This window comes from Halichoerus grypus, chromosome 11, assembly GCF_964656455.1.
Source record: "Halichoerus grypus chromosome 11, mHalGry1.hap1.1, whole genome shotgun sequence".
Lineage (NCBI taxonomy): Eukaryota > Metazoa > Chordata > Mammalia > Carnivora > Phocidae > Halichoerus > Halichoerus grypus.
This window is the reverse complement of record NC_135722.1, coordinates 70,363,640-70,387,443: the sequence shown is the minus strand read 5'-3', so window position 1 is coordinate 70,387,443 and position 23,804 is coordinate 70,363,640. Positions and strand designations below refer to the sequence as shown.

At 37.7% G+C, this 23,804-nt stretch overlaps 1 protein-coding gene across 1 annotated transcript in view; it reads right to left on the bottom strand.

Annotated features, from left to right (window-relative positions):
• FOLH1 (folate hydrolase 1) overlaps nucleotides 1-21,139 on the bottom strand; it is a 76,530-nt gene extending 55,391 nt beyond the window's left edge. Inside the window, exons 1-4 of the mRNA XM_036064521.2 lie at nucleotides 20,903-21,139; nucleotides 18,827-18,935; nucleotides 13,615-13,801; nucleotides 5,900-6,001 (exon numbers count right to left, since the gene is read on the bottom strand). Of these exons, the coding sequence (XP_035920414.2) occupies nucleotides 5,900-6,001; nucleotides 13,615-13,801; nucleotides 18,827-18,935; nucleotides 20,903-21,020 (516 nt within the window). The 5' untranslated portion in view covers nucleotides 21,021-21,139. The remainder of the gene's footprint in view (nucleotides 1-5,899; nucleotides 6,002-13,614; nucleotides 13,802-18,826; nucleotides 18,936-20,902) is intronic.
• Between the last annotated feature and the right edge of the window lie 2,665 nt (nucleotides 21,140-23,804).

Below are 23,804 nucleotides of genomic sequence, written 5' to 3'. Positions count from 1 at the left end.
ATGGAACATTCTCCAGAATAGATCACATCCTAGGTCATAAATCAGGTCTCAACCGGTACCAGAAGATTGGGATCATCCTCTGCCTATTTTCAGACCACAATGCTTTGAAACTAGAACTCAATCACAAGAGGAAAGTCGGAAAGAACTCAAATACCTGGAGGCTAAAGAGCATCCTACTAAAGAATGAATGGGTCAACCAGGAAATTAAAGAAGAATTTAAAAAATTCATGGAAACCAATGAAAATGAAAACACAACTATTCAAAATCTTTGGGATACAGCAAAGGCAGTCCTAAGAGGAAAGTATATAGCAATACAAGCCTTTCTCAAGAAACAAGAAAGGTCTCAAGTACACAACCTAACCCTACACCTAAAGGAGCTGGAGAAAGAACAGCAAATAAAGCCTAAACCCAGCAGGAGAAGAGAAATAATAAAGATCAGAGCAGAAATCAATGAAATAGAAACCAAAAGAACAGTAGAACAGATCAACGAAACTAGGAGCTGGTTCTTTGAAAGAATTAACAAGATTGATAAAACCCTGGCCAGACTTATAAAAAGAAAAGAGAAATGACCCAAATCAACAAAATCATGAATGAAAGAGGAGAAATCACAACCAACACCAAAGAAATACAAACAATTATAAGAACATATTATGAGCAACTCTATGCCAGCAAATTAGATAACCTGGAAGAAATGGATGCATTCCTAGAGATGTATCAACTACCAAAACTGAACCAGGAAGAAATAGAAAACCTGAACAGACCTATAACCACTAAGGAAATTGAAGCAGTCATCAAAAATCTCCCAAAACACAAAAGCCCAGGGCCAGATGGCTTCCCAGGGGAATTCTACCAAACATTTCAAGAAGAATTAATACCTATCCTTCTGAAACTGTTCCAAAAAATAGAAATGGAAGGAAAATTTCCAAACTCGTTTTATGAGGCCAGCATTACCTTGATCCCAAAACCAGACAAAGACCCCATCAAAAAGGAGAATTACAGACCAATATCCCTGATGAACATGGATGCAAAAATTCTCACCAAAATACTAGCCAATAGGATCCAACAGTACATTAAAAGGATTATTCACCACGACCAAGTGGGATTTATCCCTGGGCTGCAAGGTTGGTTCAACATCCGCAAATCAATCAACGTGATACAATACATTAACAAAAGAAAGAACAAGAATCATATGATCCTCTCAATAGATGCAGAAAAAGCATTTGACAAAGTACAGCATCCTTTCTTGATCAAAACTCTTCAGAGTATAGGGATAGAGGGTATATACCTCAATATCATAAAAGCCATCTATGAAAAACCTACAGCGAATATCATTCTCAATGGGGAAAAACTGAGAGCTTTCCCCCTAAGGTCAGGAACGCGGCAGGGATGTCCACTATCACCACTGCTATTCAACATAGTATTGGAAGTCCTAGCCACAGCAATCAGACAACAAAAAGAAATCAAAGGCATCCAAATCGGCAAAGAAGAAGTCAAACTCTCACTCTTTGCAGATGATATGATTCTTTATGTGGAAAATCCCAAAGACTCCACCCCAAAACTGCTAGAACTCATACAGGAATTCAGTCAAGTGGCAGGATATAAAATCAATGCACAGAAGTCAGTGGCATTCCTATACACCAACAACAAGTCAGAAGAAAAAGAAATTAAGGAGTCGATCCCATTTACAATTGCACCCAAAACCATAAGATACCTAGGAATAAATCTAACCAAAGAGGCAAAGGATCTGTACTCAGAAAACTATAAAATACTCATGAAAGAAATTGAGGAAGACACAAAGAAATGGAAAAACGTTCCATGCTCATGGATTGGAAGAACAAATATTGTGAAGATGTCAATCCTACCTAGAGCAATCTACACATTCAATGCAATCCCCATCAAAATACCATCCACTTTCTTCAAAGAAATGGAACAAATAATCCTAAAATTTGTATGGAACCAGAAAAGACCCCACATAGCCAGAGGAATGTTGAAAAAGAAAAGCAAAGCTGGCGGCATCACAATTCCAGACTTCCAGCTCTACTACAAAGCTGTCATCATCAAGACAGTATGGTACTGGCACAAAAACAGACACATAGATCAATGGAACAGAATAGAGAGCCCAGAAATGGACCCTCAACTCTATGGTCAACTAATCTTTGACAAAGCAGGAAAGAATGTCCAATGGAAAAAAGACAGTCTCTTCAACAAATGGTGTTGGGAAAATTGGACAGCCACATGCAGAAGAATGAAACTGGACCATTTCCTTACACCACACACAAAAATAGACTCCAAATGGTTGAAAGACCTCAATGTGAGACAGGAGTCCATCAAAATCCTAAAGGAGAACACAGGCAGCAACCTCTTCGACCTCAGCCGCAGCAACTTCTTCCTAGAAACATCGCCAAAGGCAAGGGAAGCAAGGGCAAAAATGAACTATTGGGACTTCATCAAGATAAAAAGCTTTTGCAAAGCAAAGGAAACAGTCAACAAAACCAAAAGACAACTGACACAATGGGAGAAGATATTTGCAAATGACATATCAGATAAAGGGCTAGTATCCAAAATCTATAAAGAACTCATCAAACTCAACACCCAAAGAACAAAGAATCCAATCAAGAAATGGGCAGAAGACATGAACAGACATTTTTCCAAAGAAGATATCCAAATGGCGAACAGACACATGAAAAAGTGTTCAATATCGCTCGGCATCAGGGAAATCCAAATCGAAACCTCAATGAGATACCACCTCACACCAGTCAGAATGGCTAAAATTAACAAGTCAGGAAATGACAGATGTTGGCGGGGATGCAGAGAAAGGGGAACCCTCCTACACTGTTGGTGGGAATGCAAGCTGGTGCAGCCACTCTGGAAAACAGTATGGAGGTTCCTCAAAAAGTTGAAAATAGAGCTACCATATGATCCAGCAATTGCACTCCTGGGTATTTACCCCAAAGATACAAAAGTAGGGACCCGAAAGGCTACATGCACCCCGATGTTTATAGCAGCAATGTCCACAATAGCCAAACTGTGGAAAGAGCCAAGATGTCCATCAACAGATGAATGGATAAAGAACTAGTGGTATATATATACAATGGAATATTATGCAGCCATCAAAAGGAATAAGATCTTGCCATTTGCAACGACGTGGATGGAACTGGAGGGTATTATGCTGAGCGAAATAAGTCAAACAGAGAAAGACATGTATCATATGACCTCACTGATATGAGGAATTCTTAATCTCAGGAAACAAACTGAGGGTTGCTGGAGTGAGGGGTGGGGTGGGAGGGATGGGGTGACTGGGTGATGGACACTGGGGAGGGTATGTGTTCTGGTAAGCGCTGTGAATTGTGCAAGACTGTTGAATCTCAGATCTGTACCTCTGAAACAAATAATGTAATATATGTTAAGAAAGAAAAAAAGAAGAAGAATGTAGCAGGAGGGGAAGAATGAAGGGGGGGATATCGGAGGGGGAGAAGAAACATGAGAGACGATGACTCTGAAAAACAAACTGAGGGTTCTAGAGGGGAGGGGGGTGGGAGGATGGGTTAGCCTGGTGATGGGTATTGAGGAGGGCACGTTCTGCATGGAGCACTGGGTGTTATGCACAAACAATGAATCAAGGAACACTATATCTAAAACTAATGATGTAATGTATGGGGATTAACATAACAATAAAAATTAAAATAAATAAATAAATAAATAAATAAATAAATAAATATGTTTACAGATGAGCAACCTCAGGTGTAATCAGAGAAACGTGAATTAAAATAAAATAATAAAGTTATATAAACAAAAAGCAAAAATCATAAAGTTATATAATTTCAAGTGTTGATGAAAATATATGAGGAAAAAGGAACGCTCATCTAGTGTCAGCGGAAGCAACCAACTGCTACAGTCTGGACATTGTGAAATTAAATATTCCTACAAAACAGCAATCCCACACTTGTTTTACTGTAAACAGAGAAACCCTTGCAAGCCCAGACGGGGACACATATGAGGACATTCGCTGCAACACTGTGGTGATGAGGATTTAGGAGTAAAGCAGCACTCGAGGCTCAGAGAATGGGTAAGTTACATGTGGTGTGCACATAGCGTGGGATGATAGGCAACAAGTAAAAAGTAACGAACTGCCCTGACATAAAGCAACGTGGATAGAGTTTTTAAAGGCCATTGACTGGGAAGAGTAAGAGAACACGGAAGACCTAAAGTTTAATGCTATTTACATAAATTTAAAATACATCAAACACAAAATAAAGCCATATGTTTTCAAGAATATGTACATTGCTGGGGCATCAGGGTGGCTCCGTCGGTTAAGGGTCCGACTCTTGGTTTCGGCTCAGGTCATGATCTCAGGGTTGTGAGACTGAGCCCCACTGGGCATGGAGCTTGCCTAAGATTCTCTCTCTCCCTCTTCCTCTACCCCTCCCCCGCTCTCTCCCTCTCTAAAGAAAAACAAAAAAAAAAGAATATATGCATTGCAAAGGACATAAATACATTGGGCAGGGGAAGAGGAATGAGACTGAGAACAAAGATGAGAGGTACCTTAACCTTGGATTAAGTCTAAGTGACCGCAGTACACCTAAGATCTAAAATATACTATCTCTTCACTTCCAATTGTTATATGCCTCATTCCTATCTCATGTCAATTACGGAATAATTATGATTGCCGGCATTCTATTTATGTGCTAAATATTAGAATTTTTCTAATATTATACCATTAAGATGTAAACTATTCATTTGAAGTGAACTTCATACAACCAATGGATAATACTCTTTCATTCTAAGTTTGCAAGAGTTTTTAAATTATAAGTTAACAAATCCAATACATTTGAAAATAAAAATAGTATTTTCTCTCTTACTTATTAAAAGATATGGCACTTCCTGATATTAAATCATCCTTATGTTCTTGCAATAAATCCTAATTGATTAAGCAAATTTTTTACCTAGAATGTTTCCAATAAGAGCCTTCTATTGAGTGACAATCCAATATACCCAACTGTCAATTAGCAACTTCTTGTGAATATATTCCAGGCACTTCAACCCAATACATCCAAAATTGAATTTACTTACTGTCAAGTATTATAATAGGAGAGACAACTTTTAAAAAGATGTTAGTAATTATATTCAACTCTTTCAAATTTAGCTTTCTTATAAAAAACAAAGTACCTCACACTAATCTGGGGATTGACTATAGAATTTCAGATGATAGTTATGCACACTGCTTTATTGAGTAGACGACACAAAATTTTCTAGAATGGACATTCATGCTCTTCATTTGAAAATGGCAACAATACTCTTATTCAAATTCTTTGAAAACTAATCAGTGCTATGCAACAGTAGTAATTAATGCTGTATTTTCATACAATGGAAATTACTTAGCAATAAAAAAGAACAAATTAAAAGCTAAAACACATGAATCTCATAGACTACACTTAGTGAAAGAAACTGGACACAAATGATTACATGCTGTACAATTCCATCAATATGAATTTTTAAAATAGGCAAAACTAATCAATGGTAGCAAAAACAATTAGAATGATTGACTGGCAGGGGGTAAGGGGTGTGGTACTGATTGAGAAAAGGCAAAGAGGTACTTTCTGAAATGATGGTAATATTTTGTGTGTTAAGGGGTTTGGATTACACAGGTATATACATTTGTCAAAAGTCAATAAATGTACATTTTGGATTTCTGCATCTCACTGCAGTAAATTTTATCTTTAAAAACTGTCAACAAAACAATAAATAGTGCTTTTTCTTATTAAGAAATTCTACTGTCCTAACTGTGAAAAGGGGATAAACTTGGATTATATAAAAAATCTCCTTATAGCTGTTCAATTGTTGCCTGCATGTATGAGGGGGTTCTGTTTGTTATTTGTATATTATTACATTGCATATTTACCTCTGGCATCCCCTGGGGAGAGAAGGCATTAAAAGGTGGCACAACATCTGAAACATTTTCATATCCTGGAGGAGGTGGTTCAAATAACGATGAGTTGAAAATCTGGAAAAGCAAAATATAAGTCAAAACTAAGGTAAAGTTTGATTACTACAAGCAAACAAGGAAAAATGTACATTATCGTTTTTGTCAGTAGAGGGTTTTGTATTTTGTATTTTGAAAATACATATCAAATACCCAGCACTGTGCTAGAAGAATAAGCCACAGACCCAGGGAGGATCTATAAAGCACCAGGCTTTGATTTAGGAGGAAAATTTTAACACCCAAATAAAAAGTATCATTGTATTGTAATCTCAATCCCTTATAACATTGCTAAGATAATTATTTAGCAACAAATTAAATACCAAATTCACTTCAATAAAAAAATTACATTGGGGGGATCCATATCTAACAGTATCTAGATACACTGAACAACATTCACACTGAAAAGAACTAAAGATGCTGAACTAAATATAAAATATTATCTTTTTAAGTGTATCATCAAATTGGAAAAAAAAAAAAAAGTAAGGAATACTCAGAAGCCAAAAAAGTGGCGTGAAAGCAGGAATCCTGAGAGATTGCACTAAAGTCTGCCTTTGCCTTAGTTGGATCCATCAGAGCCCAAACAAGAGGCACAGGAGTTTAAAGAAATTCTGAGATGGTCATGCATAACGCTGGGTTGCCAAAGAACAACATCCTTCAGGGTTAAGGATGCACTAGAGACAAACCCATTGGATATATATATGAGGATTTGTAAAAGAGAAAAGAGGGGCACCTGGGTGGCGCAGTTGGGCATCTGACTATTAGTTTCAGCTCAGGTCTTGGTCTCAGGTTTGTGGGATCAGGCCCCAAGTTGGGCTCCGTGCTCAGCATGGAGTCTACGTGGGATTCTCTCTTCCTCTGCCCTCCCTCTGCCCTACATCTGCACTCTCGCTCTCTAAATAAATAAATAAATAAATAAATAAATAAATAAATCTATCTTTAAAAAAAAGAGAGAGACGAGAATAAAAAGACTGTGGAGGAGCTAAATTTGAAAATATAATGACTAAGAATTTTCCAAACTGATAAAAATTATGAACTCTTTAAGATTCAGATCGTCCAATGAATCCTGACCAAACTAACAAAAAAATAATCTACCTTCAGACCCATCACAGTAAAATTATGATATTCAATATACTACTTAATGTTAAAAGTTACAAAAGAGAGATTATACAAGAAACCCAAACAGAATAACAGATTGGCAGCTGACTTCTCAACAACAATAACGGAAGCCATAATGCTGTCAAATATTCTCTCCATGTGTGAAGGGACAGTAACTGCCAAACTACAAATCTAGGTCCCACAAAAACATCCTTCCTTTTGAAAATGAAATGGGGGTGCCTGGGTGGCTCAGTCGATTAAGCATCCGGCTCTTGATTTCAGCTCGGATCATGATCTCAGGGTGGTGCGACTGAGCTCCGAGTTGGGCTGCGAGCTGGGTGTGGACCCTTATGCACCCCCGCCTCCTACTCCAAAAAAATTTTAAAAAGGAAATTAAATGAAAGCCACATTTTCTACCAAAAATTAATAGTTTGGAGCCAACAGATATTCACTTAAAGAAAATCTCTAAAGGATATCATTCAACAAAACAAATAAAGCCTCTAAAAGAAGCTCTAAGATGATTCAAGAAGGTAAGCAAGGTATCCTGAATACGTGGAAAAAATGAATAAATATGTACTGTATGTAATAAGAAAAGCAAGTATTATTCAAGTTGACAAGAACAAGACTGAATTAGAATTACGGGCATAAAGTGGTAGAGTATGACCAAAGTGAAAGTATTCTAAGATGTTTGCCTTGTAGAGATATTGATTGAGTCCATATATACTTTAAGGTTTTGCCGAGTCATTTTGACCTTGGTAAAGGTTCAAGTATAGCTTCTCTGGGACCCCAGAAGCAGGGCCCACAAACATGAAAGTTGAAAATTCCCTTTCTTTTTTTTTTTAGATTTATTTATTTATTTGACAGAGAGAGAGAGAGTCAGTAAGAGAGGGAACATAAGCAGGGGGAGAGGGAGAAGCAGCCTCCCGCTGAGCAGAGAGCCCGATGTGGGGCTCGATCCCAGGACCCTGGGATCATGACCTGAGCCAAAGGCAGGCACTTAATGACTGAGCCACCCAGGTGCCCCTAAAATTCCCTTTCTTTTATCACAACCAGGAGTTGATTTGGGGGATATTTACCTCTCTTTCTTTAAATAACATGCAGCGTTTCAGATTTAGGCGTTATCTATGAACATTGTGACAGTTCAACTGTTTTTGTCCCTCTGTCACACCTATTAATGGTTTTGTACCATCACCATCTCCAAGTGAAATTTAATTATTGTGACTCTTCAGACCTGCGTTCTGTGGTAAACTGTAAACTTTTACTCTCCTGCACAACACACACAAGTTCCTCCTTCCACAGGCAACCAATATGACTAGTGTTCTATAGATTCTACCAGAAATATTTTAAATATATATAGACACATTATCTTATCTTTGTTCACATAGAGATAACATATGATATAGATTGAACTATATACTGCCTTTTTTTATGTCACAAAAGGTGAATAGAAATTTGTAAACTAAACTGTCTTGGTTATACTGATAATACATGATTTGAGTCTATGTTAGTGAATTCTGGAAAGTGAGCAATGCTCTCTGGTATATAGTCTACCTTTGATAAAGTCACCCAAAATAGTTGTTTCCCTGACCTTACAAATTTCTCCCACATGTAGGAATAATTCATAAACTTGCTCTAAAATCCACTTGTTCAGAGAGGCTGTAAAAGTGAAGATTACCATATAGGCAAATTGAGTGAGATCAGCTTGAATACTCCCTTGGCTGAAAGATGTGCTGACGCAAGGACTTTGTTTCTAGATGGTTTTGTACTGCACTTTACTACAATTTCTTTTATAATCTTTCCCAATGATTCAGATGAGTTTCCTACCCTATGTGTGTCACAGAAAAATTATGGGCTAAATGGAGGATGTGGGGATTTTTAAAGGGTAGTAATTGATACAGTTTCACGGTAGGTTCTGTATGCCTCAGAAAAGGTAGATATTTGGGGGCACCTGGGTGGCTCAGGCGGTTAGACGCTGCCTTCAGCTCGGGTCGTGGTCCCAGGGTCCTGGGATAGAGCCTCACATCAGGCTCCCTGCTTGGTGGGAGGCCTGCTTCTCCCTCTCCCACTCCCCCTGCTTGTGTTCCCTCTCTCGCTGTCTCTCTCTCTGTCAAATAAATAAAATCTTAAAAAAAAAAAAAAAAAAAGAAAAGGTAGATATTTGGTGCTCTAGTTGGGATAACATAACGTTAGGTTCACTCCCGGTCTCCCATCACTGTTTGTACCCCTGCCCAGGACCAGGGCCATGTACAATGTCACAAAGTAGTGATAGATATCCAAATTCCAGGGGAATGTTTTTAATGTCTCACCATTAATTTTGATAGTTGCTGTGACCTTTATCAGGTGATGTTAATTAACTTCCTTTCCAAGTTTACTAAGAGTTTTTATCGTGAATTTATGTTTCATTTGTTCAATTTTTTGGGGGGGGATATTTTTTGAGATGAGTATGCAATTTTTCTTTTTCATAATGATAATTATATTATCCATATACATACATTACACATTTGGCCTGTCTTTTTGCAATTTGCTTGTTGGGTTATCGTTTCTAGATTATACTTGCCTTAAAAAATGAGTTGAGTTTTTAATATTCTTTGAAATAGCTTGTGTTATATTTAAATGATCTTTTACTTTAATCTTTCAAACTTAAAGGAAAACCAGTTGGTCTTGATGCTCTGTGTTGTGGGAGTTTTTGAAGTACTGATTTAATTTCTTCAATATTATAGAACTATTTGGATTTTGCATTCTTGTGTCAAATTTCAAGTTTTTTCCATTTCATCTCAGCTGTGAATTATTGGCATACTTCTTCCTAGTATTTTATCTTTTCCTATCTTTCTTATCTGTGCAGCATCTGTAGATATGCCTTTTTTTTTTTCTTAACTCCTTATTTATTTATGCTTTCCTTGTATTTTTTCCTTATTAATTTTTGTCCTTTAGGGGACAGAGGGGGTCATTTGGGTGGATTACCTCATCAGTGCTGACCAGGTAATTCCAGATTGACTAGTTAAAGGTCACATTCCTGGGAGAGGCTGAAACTGCATTAGGTTAGGTATTAAATCTTGGTTTTCTGAGTGGGTCTCAGTACAAATAATTCAATTTTGGGCCTGTTGTAACTTTTCCTTTAACAGATAAAAACAATTTTAGAATTGTTGGTGAATAGAAACACTTAGGTAGTGACCCTCTTTATCTCTTAATAAGGTTTTTGACTTTGCTTTAAAATTTACTTTATAAGATAAAACCATTTTGTAAGTCAATATTTACTTGGTATTTCTTTTTCAGTTTTGTTACTTTCAGACTTGTGATGTTGTGTTCAAGTCACTCCTTATAAAATAGTACACAGCTGATTTTACTTAGTCTGATATGCTGTTTTTAATCAGACAGTTTTTTCCTTTAAATTTTTTCTAATTACTGATACACAGCATTTAAGTCACTTTTGTTTTCCTATTACGTGATTTTTACTCTTCCTTTTCCTCCCGAATGCTCCATTTTTCTTTTGTGAAAATCGTGTATCCTGGGCAGCTGCCTTAACTTGGATTCAAATAAAACTCTTTTCCTTTTCCTTTAAAATTTATAAGGTTTGGGCGCCTGGGTGGCTCAGTCGTTAAGCGTCTGCCTTCGGCTCAGGTCATGATCCCAGGGTCCTGGGATCGAGTCCCACATCGGGCTCCCTGCTCAGCAGGAAGCCCGCTTCTCCCTCTCCCACTCCCCCTGCTTGTGTTCCTGCTCTCGCTGTCTCTCTCTGTCAAATAAATAAATAAAATCTTTAAAAAAATAAAATAAAATAAAATTTATAAGGTTTGAGGTGCCTGGGTGTCAGTCGTTAAGTGTCTGCCTTCGGCTCAGGTCATGATCCCAGGGTCCTGGGATCTGCTCAGCGAGGAGCCTGCTTCTCCCTCTCCCTCTGCCTGCTCCCCCTATTTGTGCTCACTCTCTATCAAATAAATAAAATCTTTAAAAAAAATAAAACTTAAAAGGTTTGTTCATTCTGTGTCAACAGTTGAATATTGCTTGCTTCAGGAAAGGGAGAAATAGGGAGGAAGCAAGGCACTTCGGAGAAGTATGTGACTATGTTCAGATGTACTTTGGATGAAAATAAAAAAGGAAAATGAATTAATGATATAGCTTTTAAAAAATTAGGAAGATTTAGGCAGTGTGATATTGTGATTTATAATAAATATATATTTGATATTCATCCCGTTTCTGGCACTGAGCTCCTAAAACCTCCTAAAAGGAATTTCCTGATGAGAGCAACAAATGTGTCTATTGTTATGTTAACGAGGTAACTTTTGGACCCCACTTAAGGATGGGCGCAGGTTGCAGGAGAACCAACTTAGTGATTAGAGGGTTGGAACTTTCAGTCCCACTGCCAACCTCTCAACCAGGAGAGAGGAGCTGGAAGTTGAATCAATCATCAATAGCCAAGATTTAATCATCACACCTATGTAATGAAGCCTCCATAAAAACCCAAAGGACAGGGTTCAGAGAGCTTCTGGGTTGGCGAACACATGGAAATGGGAGGGGATTGGGGCTCCTAGAGAGGGCGTGGAAACTCTCCGCTCTTTCCCACATACTTTTCCCTATGCATCCTTCATCTGGCTACTGATCCATATCATTTATCATCCTTTTAATAAATCAGTAATCTGGAATGTAAAATGTTTTTTTGCAAATGTTAATTTGCTCTAGCACATTAGTCAAACCTGAGGAGGGAATCATAGGAACCTCTGATTTCTGCCCGTCTGTCAGAAATACAGTTAACAACCTGGGCTTTCAACTGGCGTCCTGAGTTGAAGGGGGGTTATTGGAACCTGCAGTCTACAGCTCGTAGGTCAGAAACAGGTTAACAACCTGGGCTTGCAACTGGCATTTGAGTGGGTGGGGGAGGGGGCAGTCTTATGAGACTGAACTCTTACCTATGGAATCTGATGCTATCTCCAGGTAAATAGTGTCAGAATTGAGTCGAATTATAGGACACCCAACTGGTGTCTGAGAATTGCTTGTTGGATGTGTGGGGAAAACACTCCCCATCCCAACAGAAATTGGTCTAGGAAGCCAAAAGAGACAGCTAACACCATTCCAGAAAATCTCCAGAATGATGTTTCTACATGATACTTTTATATTATGTGACAGGCTTGAAGAATTTAATAAATGCTTATAATGGCAAAACAAACAATGAAATGGAATAATAAAAGCAAAGTCACAGTCAAAATTAGGAGGTGAAAGAAGAAGGAAAAAAGAAGTGCAAGTTTTCTATTTTCCTCATTGTATATAGATCATCCCCAAATCAGACAGATCAAGACAGAGGTTTTATATATATATATAAATATATATATATATATATATTTAACATAATCTATATCTTATTTCATCATTAAATAACTTTCCTAAGCATACTTTTATAGACTGCTTAGTACTTAATTATATAGATATGCCCCCACATATTTAACAAATGTTATGGGACCATATGCACTATATGGATATTCCACATAACTTTTTTTAAAAAATACTTTTTAAATTTTGAGATAGGTTAATATTTTAAAAAGATAAACAACTAACTACAATAATTTAAAATAGTAGTTAATATGGAAAGTTTCAAATCATATTAGGAAATTTAGCATGGAATTACATCATTGACAGCAAAACATAACAACATATTTGCCATTAAAAGACTGATTCATTAGTTGATAGAAGGTGATTGACATATTAGGAAAAAATTTTTAAATTTATATATATTTAAATCACATGACATTTTCAGTTCACTGATCAAGCTGGACATATTTGAAGCTATATACAATAGAAAAGGCCCCACTGACAAAAGGACTGAGGGAGACTATCTGGATTGAAAGGGGCTATTTCAGTTAAGATACAGTAGCTCTAAAACTAAGGTATGCTAAATAGGGTTAAGCAAATGAGTTTTACTTTACAAGCTTTCATATTGAATACATATCATGACAAGAAATACCTCAATCACTTGTATTATCTTTTCTTACTCAAGTATGTACCCTAACTTGCAAACAAGATTATAAATTCTTTAGATAATCATTCTATAGACATTCTCTCCCAATTCTCTTCCCCCTTCAAATGTCCACATCTAAGTTCTGGGCACAGAGCTGAATACATGATCATATGAGTCATATCATTAAGCACCAATAAAAAGCTGCGGACTCAAACTACATACCAGGTGTCTTGGGTTTCCTCACACCCCCAAACTTATACAGTATCTTTTATAGTCTGAATCTATCAAAAATATGTCTACTTTACTTGCCTGGAATTACTAATATATCATATTTGATATTAGCACACAATACTAAAAAACAGAAAATACAACTGTCATCAAGCATTAATTTCTCAGACTTTTTCCAACATCACATTAAATTCAAACATCATAGGAAAGGAGTTGACACCGGTAATGAGATATTAAAGACATCATTGACAAGTTTCAATAATATTGATTTCCATCAATAATTAGAGATGGTATAGGGCATTCTTTCATAAAAGGTGTTTGAAAAGAATAGAGATGAGGGTAGTTTCTTATCTCTTTGTTTTACCTCATTTCCGTCTTCATCAATTATTGAGATGTAGTTGGGATGAGTCTTATTTGGATAGGACAACAGGACATCATAATGGGCTAACTCAACAGAATCCAGGCCAAATTCTTTCCACTGGGATTGAATTTGCTTTGCAAGCTGAAAGTTTTGTTCTGTTCCTGCTAAATGTGGCAGCCGTGTAAAATTACTGGTGAACAAAAATTGAAAGTGGTTAGAAATTAATGTTTAGTCAGCCTTTATCCCAAATGAACAACCAAGGAAGGCAGATTGACATTTAAAACGTGCTTTGAAATGTGATACGTTAAAAAAGGAAAGTGGTGCTATTATCGCATCAAATAGATTTTCAAAGCATATTTTGAAGTTTTCCTGCTCTAATTTGTACTCATTCAAGAGAAAAATTGGAGAAACTGATCTTTGTAGAAAATTGTTACATGCAATCCACTGGGTGTTTCCCTATATAGTAGATGAGGAAGTGTCCTCTTCTTTCCTTAAGACTCATGCGTCTTAGAACTCTCGTGGAATTATTTATTTCACTGTGTGAAATAGATTTAGAAGGTAAAAAGATTTTCATACAAAATACCAAGCTGTGATGTGCCAAGAATAACTGTTAATTACATTTATTTTTAAATACTTCAAGTTATGGCCAACCAAGAAACTTTTTGATTAGCAGCCTTTATAAAGTATCTTGATTAAGGAATAATCTAAACATATTTTGAGAAGCTCAGACTAAATCTCTTGTACTCCATTCATCATGCATAGTAATACACTAAAAAATCAATGATGATAATTAGCCTGACCAGTAATATCTCTAATGAATAAGCTATGTGGGCAGAATTTCAGCTACCAAAAATACTTTCACGAGTTTACTACTTTCTCATTAATATGTCTGGATACTGGTGCTTTTGTTTGTTTAAATTTCTCTTTCTCTCCTGGAAATGTTTTGTTTCCCTGAAGATTCAGCTCATTGGTATTTTCATCTTAACCCACTTAAAGAAAAAAATCCACATGCCAAAGCATTATGTATCATAAAAAGACATTTATTTCTAGATCTTCACAAACTTCTGCTTCTGAATATGTAGGTTTTTCTAAAACCAACACATGTTCATCCTTATAGGGTTTTTTAAAAAAACAAATAGGCAACATGGCTATGATGATTCCATTTTCAAATGTTTACTTTTACTGTAAATTTATCTTAATTTTTGACTTGGCAAATCAACTGCCAAGAAGAATAACTCTCAATTTTTTAAAAATGGAGTTCTTGTGATAATTTTTTATAATTCTATTAAAATAATTTAAATTGTATTTACAAAGATAGTATCAAAATCCTTATTCAAAAAATGTTTAACAGCTAAACACTATAGGGGCTGAATGTGGGCTGCGCCAAGATGGGCCGCATTGGCATGAACGTTATTCTGACCTGAAGGCAATCAAAACTCTACAGGCTCAACAGAAACTTTTGCTGCTCCCTTAACAACATAGAATCTAAATTGATGGTTGTTCTCAAAATAAGGGTTATTAGCAGAGATAAATTTTATCTGACTGATCCACCTGTACAGCAGGGCAAATATCTAATTATCAAACAGCTGCTTTTCTTACCACCTTGTGAAGTGTGTTCCTTTCATATACCTCATTTTGCCTGTCTTTGGAATTTCCATGTCTATATGGATTCCCCACACATACACTACTAAGTTTGATTTTCTCCTATGAATCTGTCTTATGTCAGGGTGCTAGAAGTACCTTGAAGGGGATAGGACATTCTTGCTCCCTTACAGCAACTTACACAAAATTTCTAATGTGTATTTGCAAAACATAGTAACAAAATAACACAATTTTAAGAGGCAGCTGAGGTGTTTATATTACCTGCAGAGATACCAGAAAAAGAGACAACATGGTGCTATTTTTTTTCTATATTACACAGATCACAAACTGTAACATAACCGAAGTGGATGCAGATTATACATGTTTCCTTAAGTCACAGTGATAACTCTGTCCCTACATGTAGAAATAGGGCACCTGGCTGGCTCAGTTGGTGGAGCATGTGCCTTTTGATCTTGGGGTCATGAGTTGGAGCCCCATGTTACGGGGTAGAGTATCTTAAAGAAAAAAAATTAAATTAAAGATTTAAAATTAAAAAGTTTAAAAATTTTTGAAAAATTAAAGAAAAAAATTAAAAAAAGAACAATTGCCAATAGGGAGTCCTGAACCTGCTCTCCCCACCGCAAAAGGAAGGAAGGAAGGAAGGAAGGAAGGAAAGAAGGAAGGAAGGAAGGAAGGAAGGAAGGAAGGAAGGAAGGAAGGAAGGAAGGAAGGAAGGAAGGAAGGAAGGGACTGATTATTATCAGACCTGGCTATTATAAGTGAAATTCCTTGTAACAGTGTTGTCATTACCAATGAGGATATAACACTGTGCTACAATCAGGGCTGGAACCCACTCATTTGGAGCAAAGCTGATCCTAATGAAGAGTAGGAAAAAAACCCATTTCCAATGATAAATAAATTAACTGGATAAAATCCTATAAGTGATATAGTAGAAGTTTTGCCACTAACCTGTATAACCCTGGCTAAATCTTCAGTTTCTCATCTGCACTCACAGAGAATATTGCTACCTCACTATTTTCCAAAGATCTGTAGCTCAATTCGGTAACTCAAACTGCAGCTCTTTAATTTTTCTTGTTTTAATCAATTACGAAGTGTGTTGCAAGTAATTTGTCAATCCTACTAAAATATCAAGTTTTCTTAAAAAGTAATAATTTACAGATCATCCCCAATAGCCAACAACTTGTATTCAAAAATGGGCTCACATATTTCTGTCTGGCTAGAAAAGTTCCACATATCATTACATCATCTCAATTAATAAAGAGAGCTGTTAGTACTCCTGTTTTAATACATTGCATCTGATTTACAAATGATGGAACAGTGCTTCCAGGAGCTAGATGCCTGGAAGACAGCTAGTCGAAGCAGAAGTGGTACTCAAAGGCATATCAGGGAAATTCTGAGCCCAGAGGTCTAAGAGTTTTCTAAAATAATCTTGTCTTTCCGAACCAGGAAGAGAAGGAAAGTTTCCCTAAAGAGATGCAAAGTAGTGAACAGAGCTGAGAATTCAACCAGGTGTTGACAAAACAGAAGGGAAAAAGGACAACCCTGTATCCCAAGGGAGGCAGAAAAAACAGACCCTACTTTGATCCTTCCAGCCAGCCACTATGGAGAGGCAGACAACTTGGAAGTAGAGAGGATTTTTTGTAGCAGAGCGAAGGAGGGTAAGATGGAAGATCTGAGGCTTAACCGACCCCTGGCCTATGGGCAGAATTAGATTGAAAGCTCTTTGATGGCCGAATGGCAAATGGGAAATCTGGAGAGTCCAGGAGGTTTCTGGTGATTCTGTGGTCCTTAGAGGGATGAGTTGGGTTCTCATAATTTCTTTCTTTTGTGCTAATGGTGAAAATCCTTGAGTTCTAAACAGTTAGAGGAGCTTGGTCGGGGTCATGGAGAATAAGCAAGAAACTGACTGCTTCCATTTCATTCAGGGTCTAAAAAGAGAAATGAAGGCATTCATTTTTCTTCTTTGCCAGTCAGTCAGTCCATGTCACAGGTTAGGAAAGGAAGCAGGGACAGCAGCTCTGTCTAGGAGTGAACATTATATCTTGCCAGAACTCCACTATTATTTTATCTATTATACATAATTAAAGCGAACAAGTCCAAGAGGCAGAGGAGGGGTTTCCACGAAATTTAAGCTTCCGGGTCTCTCACTTGGGAAATGGCCCTTCCAAAGACCTGGAAGGTGCCTAGCAAATTTTTGTTCATAGTTTTAATTCTATTGTAATTTAAATAGGAAGCACTTGGGTGGCTCAGTCGGTTAAGCGTCTGCCATTGGCTTAGGTCATGATCCTGGGATCGAGCCCCACATTGGGCTCCCTGCTTACCGGGGAGCCTGCTTCTCCCTCTCCTGCCTGCCGCTTCCCCTGCTTGTGCTCTCTCTCTCTGACAAATAAATAAATAAAATCTTTAAAATAAATAAATAATTAAATAAATTAGACATGTGTTTGTATGATCATGTGTGTGTACATCTATGCATATGTGTGTGTGTGTGTATATATATATATATAAAACTATCTTTTATATAAAATTATAATTTGTATTCACAAAGAAATCCTTCAATCACTATCAGGAACTCCAAGTATTTTGCTTGGAAAAAGCTAGTATTCTAGGGGCGCCTGGGTGGCTCAATCATTAAGCGTCTCCCTTCGGCTCAGGTCATGATCCCAGCTCCTGGGATCGAGCCCTGCATCGGGCTCCCTGCTCCGCAGGAAGCCTGCTTCTCCCTCTTCCACTCCCCCTGCTTGTGTTCCCTCTCTCGCTTGTCTCTCTGTCAAATAAATAAATAAAATCTTTAAAAAAAAATGAAAAAGCTAGTATTCTAATCAGTTACATACAATCATTCTACACAAGTGTTTTACTTTTAGCTGCTTTGCAAATACTCTTTAAATTTACTCATTTATATCTTTTGCTCTACACTACAGATAGCTATTTCAGGAAACAGGGAGCTAGTTTTCACACCATGTCACATATACGCTAATTCATCCTTGTCACAATGATATCATGGTCACCATTTTATAGATGTGGAAATGAGAGCTCAGGAAGGTTAAGTATTCACTCCAAGTGATTTTACTGTCAATGGGCAAAGATGGAATTTAAATTCAAGTATATCTGAGTCCAAAGTCCAAGTTTATTCTTTTGACTAAAATACAATGTTGTCTTCTAAAACAGGAGTCCACCCACTTCCTTCTTTTTGTACAGTCCACAAGCTGAAAATGGTTATTACATTTTAAATAGCTTTAAAAAAAAGAATATTTTGTGACATATATGACATTCAAATTTCAGTACCCATAAATAAAGTTTTACTGAAACTGCCACTCTCATGTGCTTATGTATTTTCTCCGGCCTCTTCTGTGCTACAATAGCAGAGCTGAGTAGTTGTGACAGAGATCAGCTGGCCTACAGGGGCTGGTCCTATACAGTTTGCTGACTCCTGCCCAAAATTGTCTCTAGTGATACAGTTTAGCTTAAAGTATAATCCTGTCTAGATGAAATATGATACAAAGTTTTCAACAAATAAGACTTTTTAAAAAAGTCAGTTCCTGTATACGAAATATTGAATCAAAACTTTCTGAACAGAATAACAAATTACCCATATAAGCCATCAGTATATGCTTACTATAAGAACCTCTTGATGTTCTCAGCTTTCAATTCATCCAAGAATGCCTTCTTCACATTATGCTGTGGAACAATGTTAGTAGGTTCATTGGAGGATTTTATAAACCATCCTGTAAAATATATACAAAGATAGGAATGAGACATGAGCTCACAAACAGGACCTATTTTTCCTTATTTTTGTATCTATTCATGCATGAAACACAAAGTATCAATGACCTCCAGTATTAACTGAGATTCTCTTCCATTTAATTTCTCTTGCCCACTTCCACTGGAAAAAAAAAAAAAATCATAGAAACACTTTTTAAATACAGATTAGTCACAACATATTTTTTAATTCAATTTCAATGACAGGTGTTGCTGTTATTCTAAAAAAACAAAATGTTTTATAAGAAAAGGACCACTAAAATTAAAAATGCTTCAACTAATGCGGATAAACAAGATCTCTTAAAGGTTAAGGCAAAAAGGAGATATACCTATTTTCTCCTGAAAGCTTCTATCCACAGCGACTTCTCCTCTGCTGACTCAGAATAAGCATTTAGTAAATGTTTATAATGAATTAATGATGAATCTATTTCAAGTACATAAATTATTTCAGAGTTGAAGGAAACTCAGACTTGTAATTTGTTCTGTTTCAGAAACTAAAACAAAATGTGCTGAGATTCTGTGTTTCCAGTTGAAGCAGGCTTGAGACTTTGAACTTTAGAAAGCTACAAGAAACTACAATTTACCCAGTGGCTCTGCAAGATGCCCAGTGCACACAGAGACCAGAGGGAATGGGTAGCCAGATCATGTGGAGCAGTTAGCTCTTGTAGCTGGCTTTTAATCTGGGGGAAATGAAGCATCTTTACAGGCTTTATTTAGAGAAATGATACAATCTGGGCATAAAATAGTTACCAAAATTGCCCATCCAGCTTTCATGGAACTTTCCAGTTATTAATCATATACATGCATACACACACACATATATACATGCATATTGAAATAAATGGGTGGCAGCAAATGGAAATACAATTCCATTGGTACATAAAACAAAAGGACTTGGATTCAACTGGGATCAGGGAAGGACACACTGAACTGAGAGCTGAAAAATGAACAAAATGAAGAGGTGGGAGGCCTGTGCGGGAGAGGAGAGCAGAGAATCCTAGGAAAAAATTAACAATTAATAAAGAACTTATTCCGTGTCATCCACTGGGTGGTGAATTCAGAGCAGGGGTGAACTACCTTAAACTAGTCCTGTGCACCAACATCCAGTTAGAAGCATCTCCTCATCAAAAAGGAATTAAAGAAAAGTGCCAACACCCAAACACTGTGCTAGGAGCTTTAGGTGCTATTTCATTTACCATTCCTAATAAATTACAGATATTCTCCTCATCATAAAGACTGAAAAACTGAGGCCAGGAGAGTCTCAGTAAATTGTTCAAAGCCACAAAGAAGTAGCAGAGTCAAAATTAAAATTTAGAGTCTGAGCTTGTCTGTGCTGCCCCTGGTTCTTTAGGAAGTTGGGTTAAGTGTGCGAATCAGTACAAAGAGCAACTGGTAAAGATCTGTTCAGAGCGCTGACAATAGCCAGTTTCCAAATGTTCCTCTAATTATTTAACTCCCAAGGACGAAAGAATGAGAGAAAAGAGGCCCTGTGCAACAATGCCTTGACGTCTACCTACTGCATACATGAGGCAGCCCAGGCACAAGACAACTAAAGACCCCAAACAGGTGAGAGTCCTTTCCTGCAAAGCTCCCTGGACAACCTGGTTCAACTGCCCAGCTCTTCTTAAAAACGTACCAGTTTCTCAAAGGGCTCGAGCGTGTGGCACCTGCGGAAGTCCAGTTTCAGGGTCTCTGCGTTCCACTCCTTACCCTGGGTGACTGTCCTACCATAGTCTATCCAGAGCCCCACTGTGCCCCGTCCCCAGCGACCCCCAGCTAACCCGCGGGGGCCCTTTCCCCACCTTCCCGCAACCCAAACCACCGTCCCCGGGGAAACACGCAACAGGATCGCACTCGGCAGCGACCCGCGAGTCCCGGGAACCACAGGGCCGCGGGGTAGCCTCCAGCGTGCGCGAGTCCAGCGCGCCCCTACCGAAGAGGAAGCCGACGATCAAGAGGCCTGCGATCAGCACCAGCGCCCCAACGCACAGCCAGCGCGGGCGGCGCCAAGCGACAAAGGTCGAGTCGGCTTCGTGCAGGGGATTCCACATCTCAGCGCGGCCGGCGGGGCCTCCTGGGACCTGCGCGTCTGCTGTGGCCCCGCAGCAGCGTGGCAACGGAACCGACGCTTCCCCCCACCAGCGCCGCGCTTTTCAGCTACTGCGGGCTAGAAAGCGCCCCCGCCCCGGACTCTAGTTTCTCCGCCCTAAAGTAGTTCTAGCTAACTCTGAACCAATCAGCTTCCGGAGTTCTTACAAAGTGCAAACGCTGGTAGTTCAGCATCCTGAAGCTGTACAATTGTGACTTGTGTACTTTTCTGTATGTCGATGTACAGCAATTAAAACGTGTCTTAAAAAAATAAAGGCATAGCATGATCTCATTTCGTATTTCTTGAAAGTATTTTGTGTGTGTGCATAGAAAAATGTCTGGGTAGCCGAAATGTTTACAGTATTTACCTCTGGAGGGTGGTATGGTGAGGGCAGGGAGAGAGGGGTATAAAAGATTTACTTGAGCTTCTTACTTTCTATACTTCTGTATATATTTCTTAAAATAATAAGCAAGTTTTACTTAGTAATAAAAAATAACAGAAAAATACTGCATTTTACTTAAATATGACAAATGTGGTTTTTCTTCAAAAGTAAGAAGTTATTTTCTATTGAGTATTCTGCTTTTTTCTTTTTGTTTTGTAAGAACTTATATATATGCCTATAATTTTAAATTTATCTTGTACTCAATAATGAAGATTTTCATATCAATATGTAAATCATTTCCTATATTGTTTTTAGTAACTTTATAATATTTTCAAGAATAGATATGAATGCAATTTTTATTCTAAGCATAACAAAAATTTCTATGTGTAGCTGATTCATATAAGAATTTAATATATTGAATTAAAGCTAAAAGCTGTTCTGAAAAGTTACACCACAAATTTTGTCATGAATAAATATTTAAAAACAAAGAGTGGCCCTTAAAGAACTTGAAATATGAGAAGGCATTCTCCAGACAGATGAAGTAGACATATTCCACACACAGCAGAATAATCAGAGAACGTTAGTGATTTCAGTGTGATAAGAAGCAAGATGAGTGTGATTTGTACAGAGCAAAGTGAAAACTTATTGAGATTTGTTTGGAATATAAAAGTAAGAATGCAGCCAGAAGCTGATTGGGAATAAATATTGGCAAAGGTCGCAGTTGTTTTTGTTTCTGTTTTAAGATTTATTTATTTATTCTAGAGAGAAAGTATGTGTGAGCAGGGCTGCGGGGGTGGGGAGTTGGGGGGGGGGACAGAGGGAGAGGAGAGAGAGAATCCTCAAGCTTACTCCAGCTGAGGGCAGAGCCTGACGAGGGGCTAGATCTCATGACCCAGGAGATCATGATCTGAGCCAAAATCAAGAGTCAGACAAAACCAACTGAGCCACCCAGGCACCCCTAAAGGTCACAGTTTTGAAGATCTATAATGGGAATTCTGAGAAAAATGTATTAAGACCAAAACCAAAGGGAATTGAGTTAGCATGTGGCTGAAGAAGATCTCCTTCAAAACTCTTGACAGAATATGGAGGAAAAAATGGGGTGCCTGGGTGGCTCAGTCCGTTAAGCATCTGCCTTCGGTTCAGGTCCTGATGTCGGGGTCCTGGGATCCAACCCGGCATCAGGCTCCCTGCTCAGCGAGGAGTCTGCTTCTCCCTCTCCCTCTACCCCTCCCTCCCGCTCGTTCTCTCTCTCTCCCTCAATAAATAAATAAAATCTTAAAAAAAAAAAAAGAAGAATATGGGTGAGAGGAAACTGAAATTCAATTAAAAGGCAATTTTATTGGGAAATGGGAGGAACACGGAATGAAGGGATACTACATTGTTTATATCAAACTAGAAACTAAAAGCTAGAATCTCTGTTTTTGTTCTTTTTTGTTTTGTTTTAAATAATTGGAACTCTTGAACACTGTTGGTGGGAATGCAGAATGGTGCAGCCACTACGAAAAACAGTATGGAGATACCTCAAAAATTTTAAAAAGAGCTACCAGCAATCCCAGTTCTGGGTACTCATCCAGAAGAATTGAAAGCAGGATCACGAAGAGATATTAGCACTACCCTGTTTATCACAGCCCTATTCACAATAGCCAGGATGTGGAAACAACCTAAATGTCCACCAATCAATGAATGGGTTTAAAAAAAATGTGGTATATACATAGAGTGGGATATTATTCAGCCTTGAAAAAGAAGGAAATCCTGCAATATGCAACAACATCAATGAACCTTGAGGCCATTCTGTTAAGTGAAATAGCCAGTCACAAAAGGGAAAATACTGCATGCTTCCACTTATATATCTAAAAGACTCAAACTCGAAGAAGCAAAGAACAGTATAGTGGTTGCCAGGGAGTTGCTAATCAAGGGCTATAAAATTTCAGTTGTGCAAGATGAAAAAGATCTACATACATGGTGCACAACATTGTACCTATAGATAACGTTGTGCAGTATAGATACCAATACTGTTTTACACACTTAGAAATCTGTTTAAAGAGAGCCAGATATGGAGACAATATAAATGTCCATCGAGAGATGACTGGATAAAGAAGTAGTGGTATAGATATATAATGGAATACTACTCAGCCATAAAAAGAATGAAATCTGCCATTTGCAACAACATGGATGGATCTACAGGGTATAATGCTAAGTGAAATAAGTCCGAGAATGCTCACACTCACATGGGGAATTTAAGAAAAAAAACAAAAGAACAAAGAAAAAAAGAAACAAACATTAAAAAAACCCAGACTCCTAACTATAGAGAACAAACTGGTGGTTACCAGAGGGGAGAGGGGTAGGGAGCATGGGTGAAGTAGG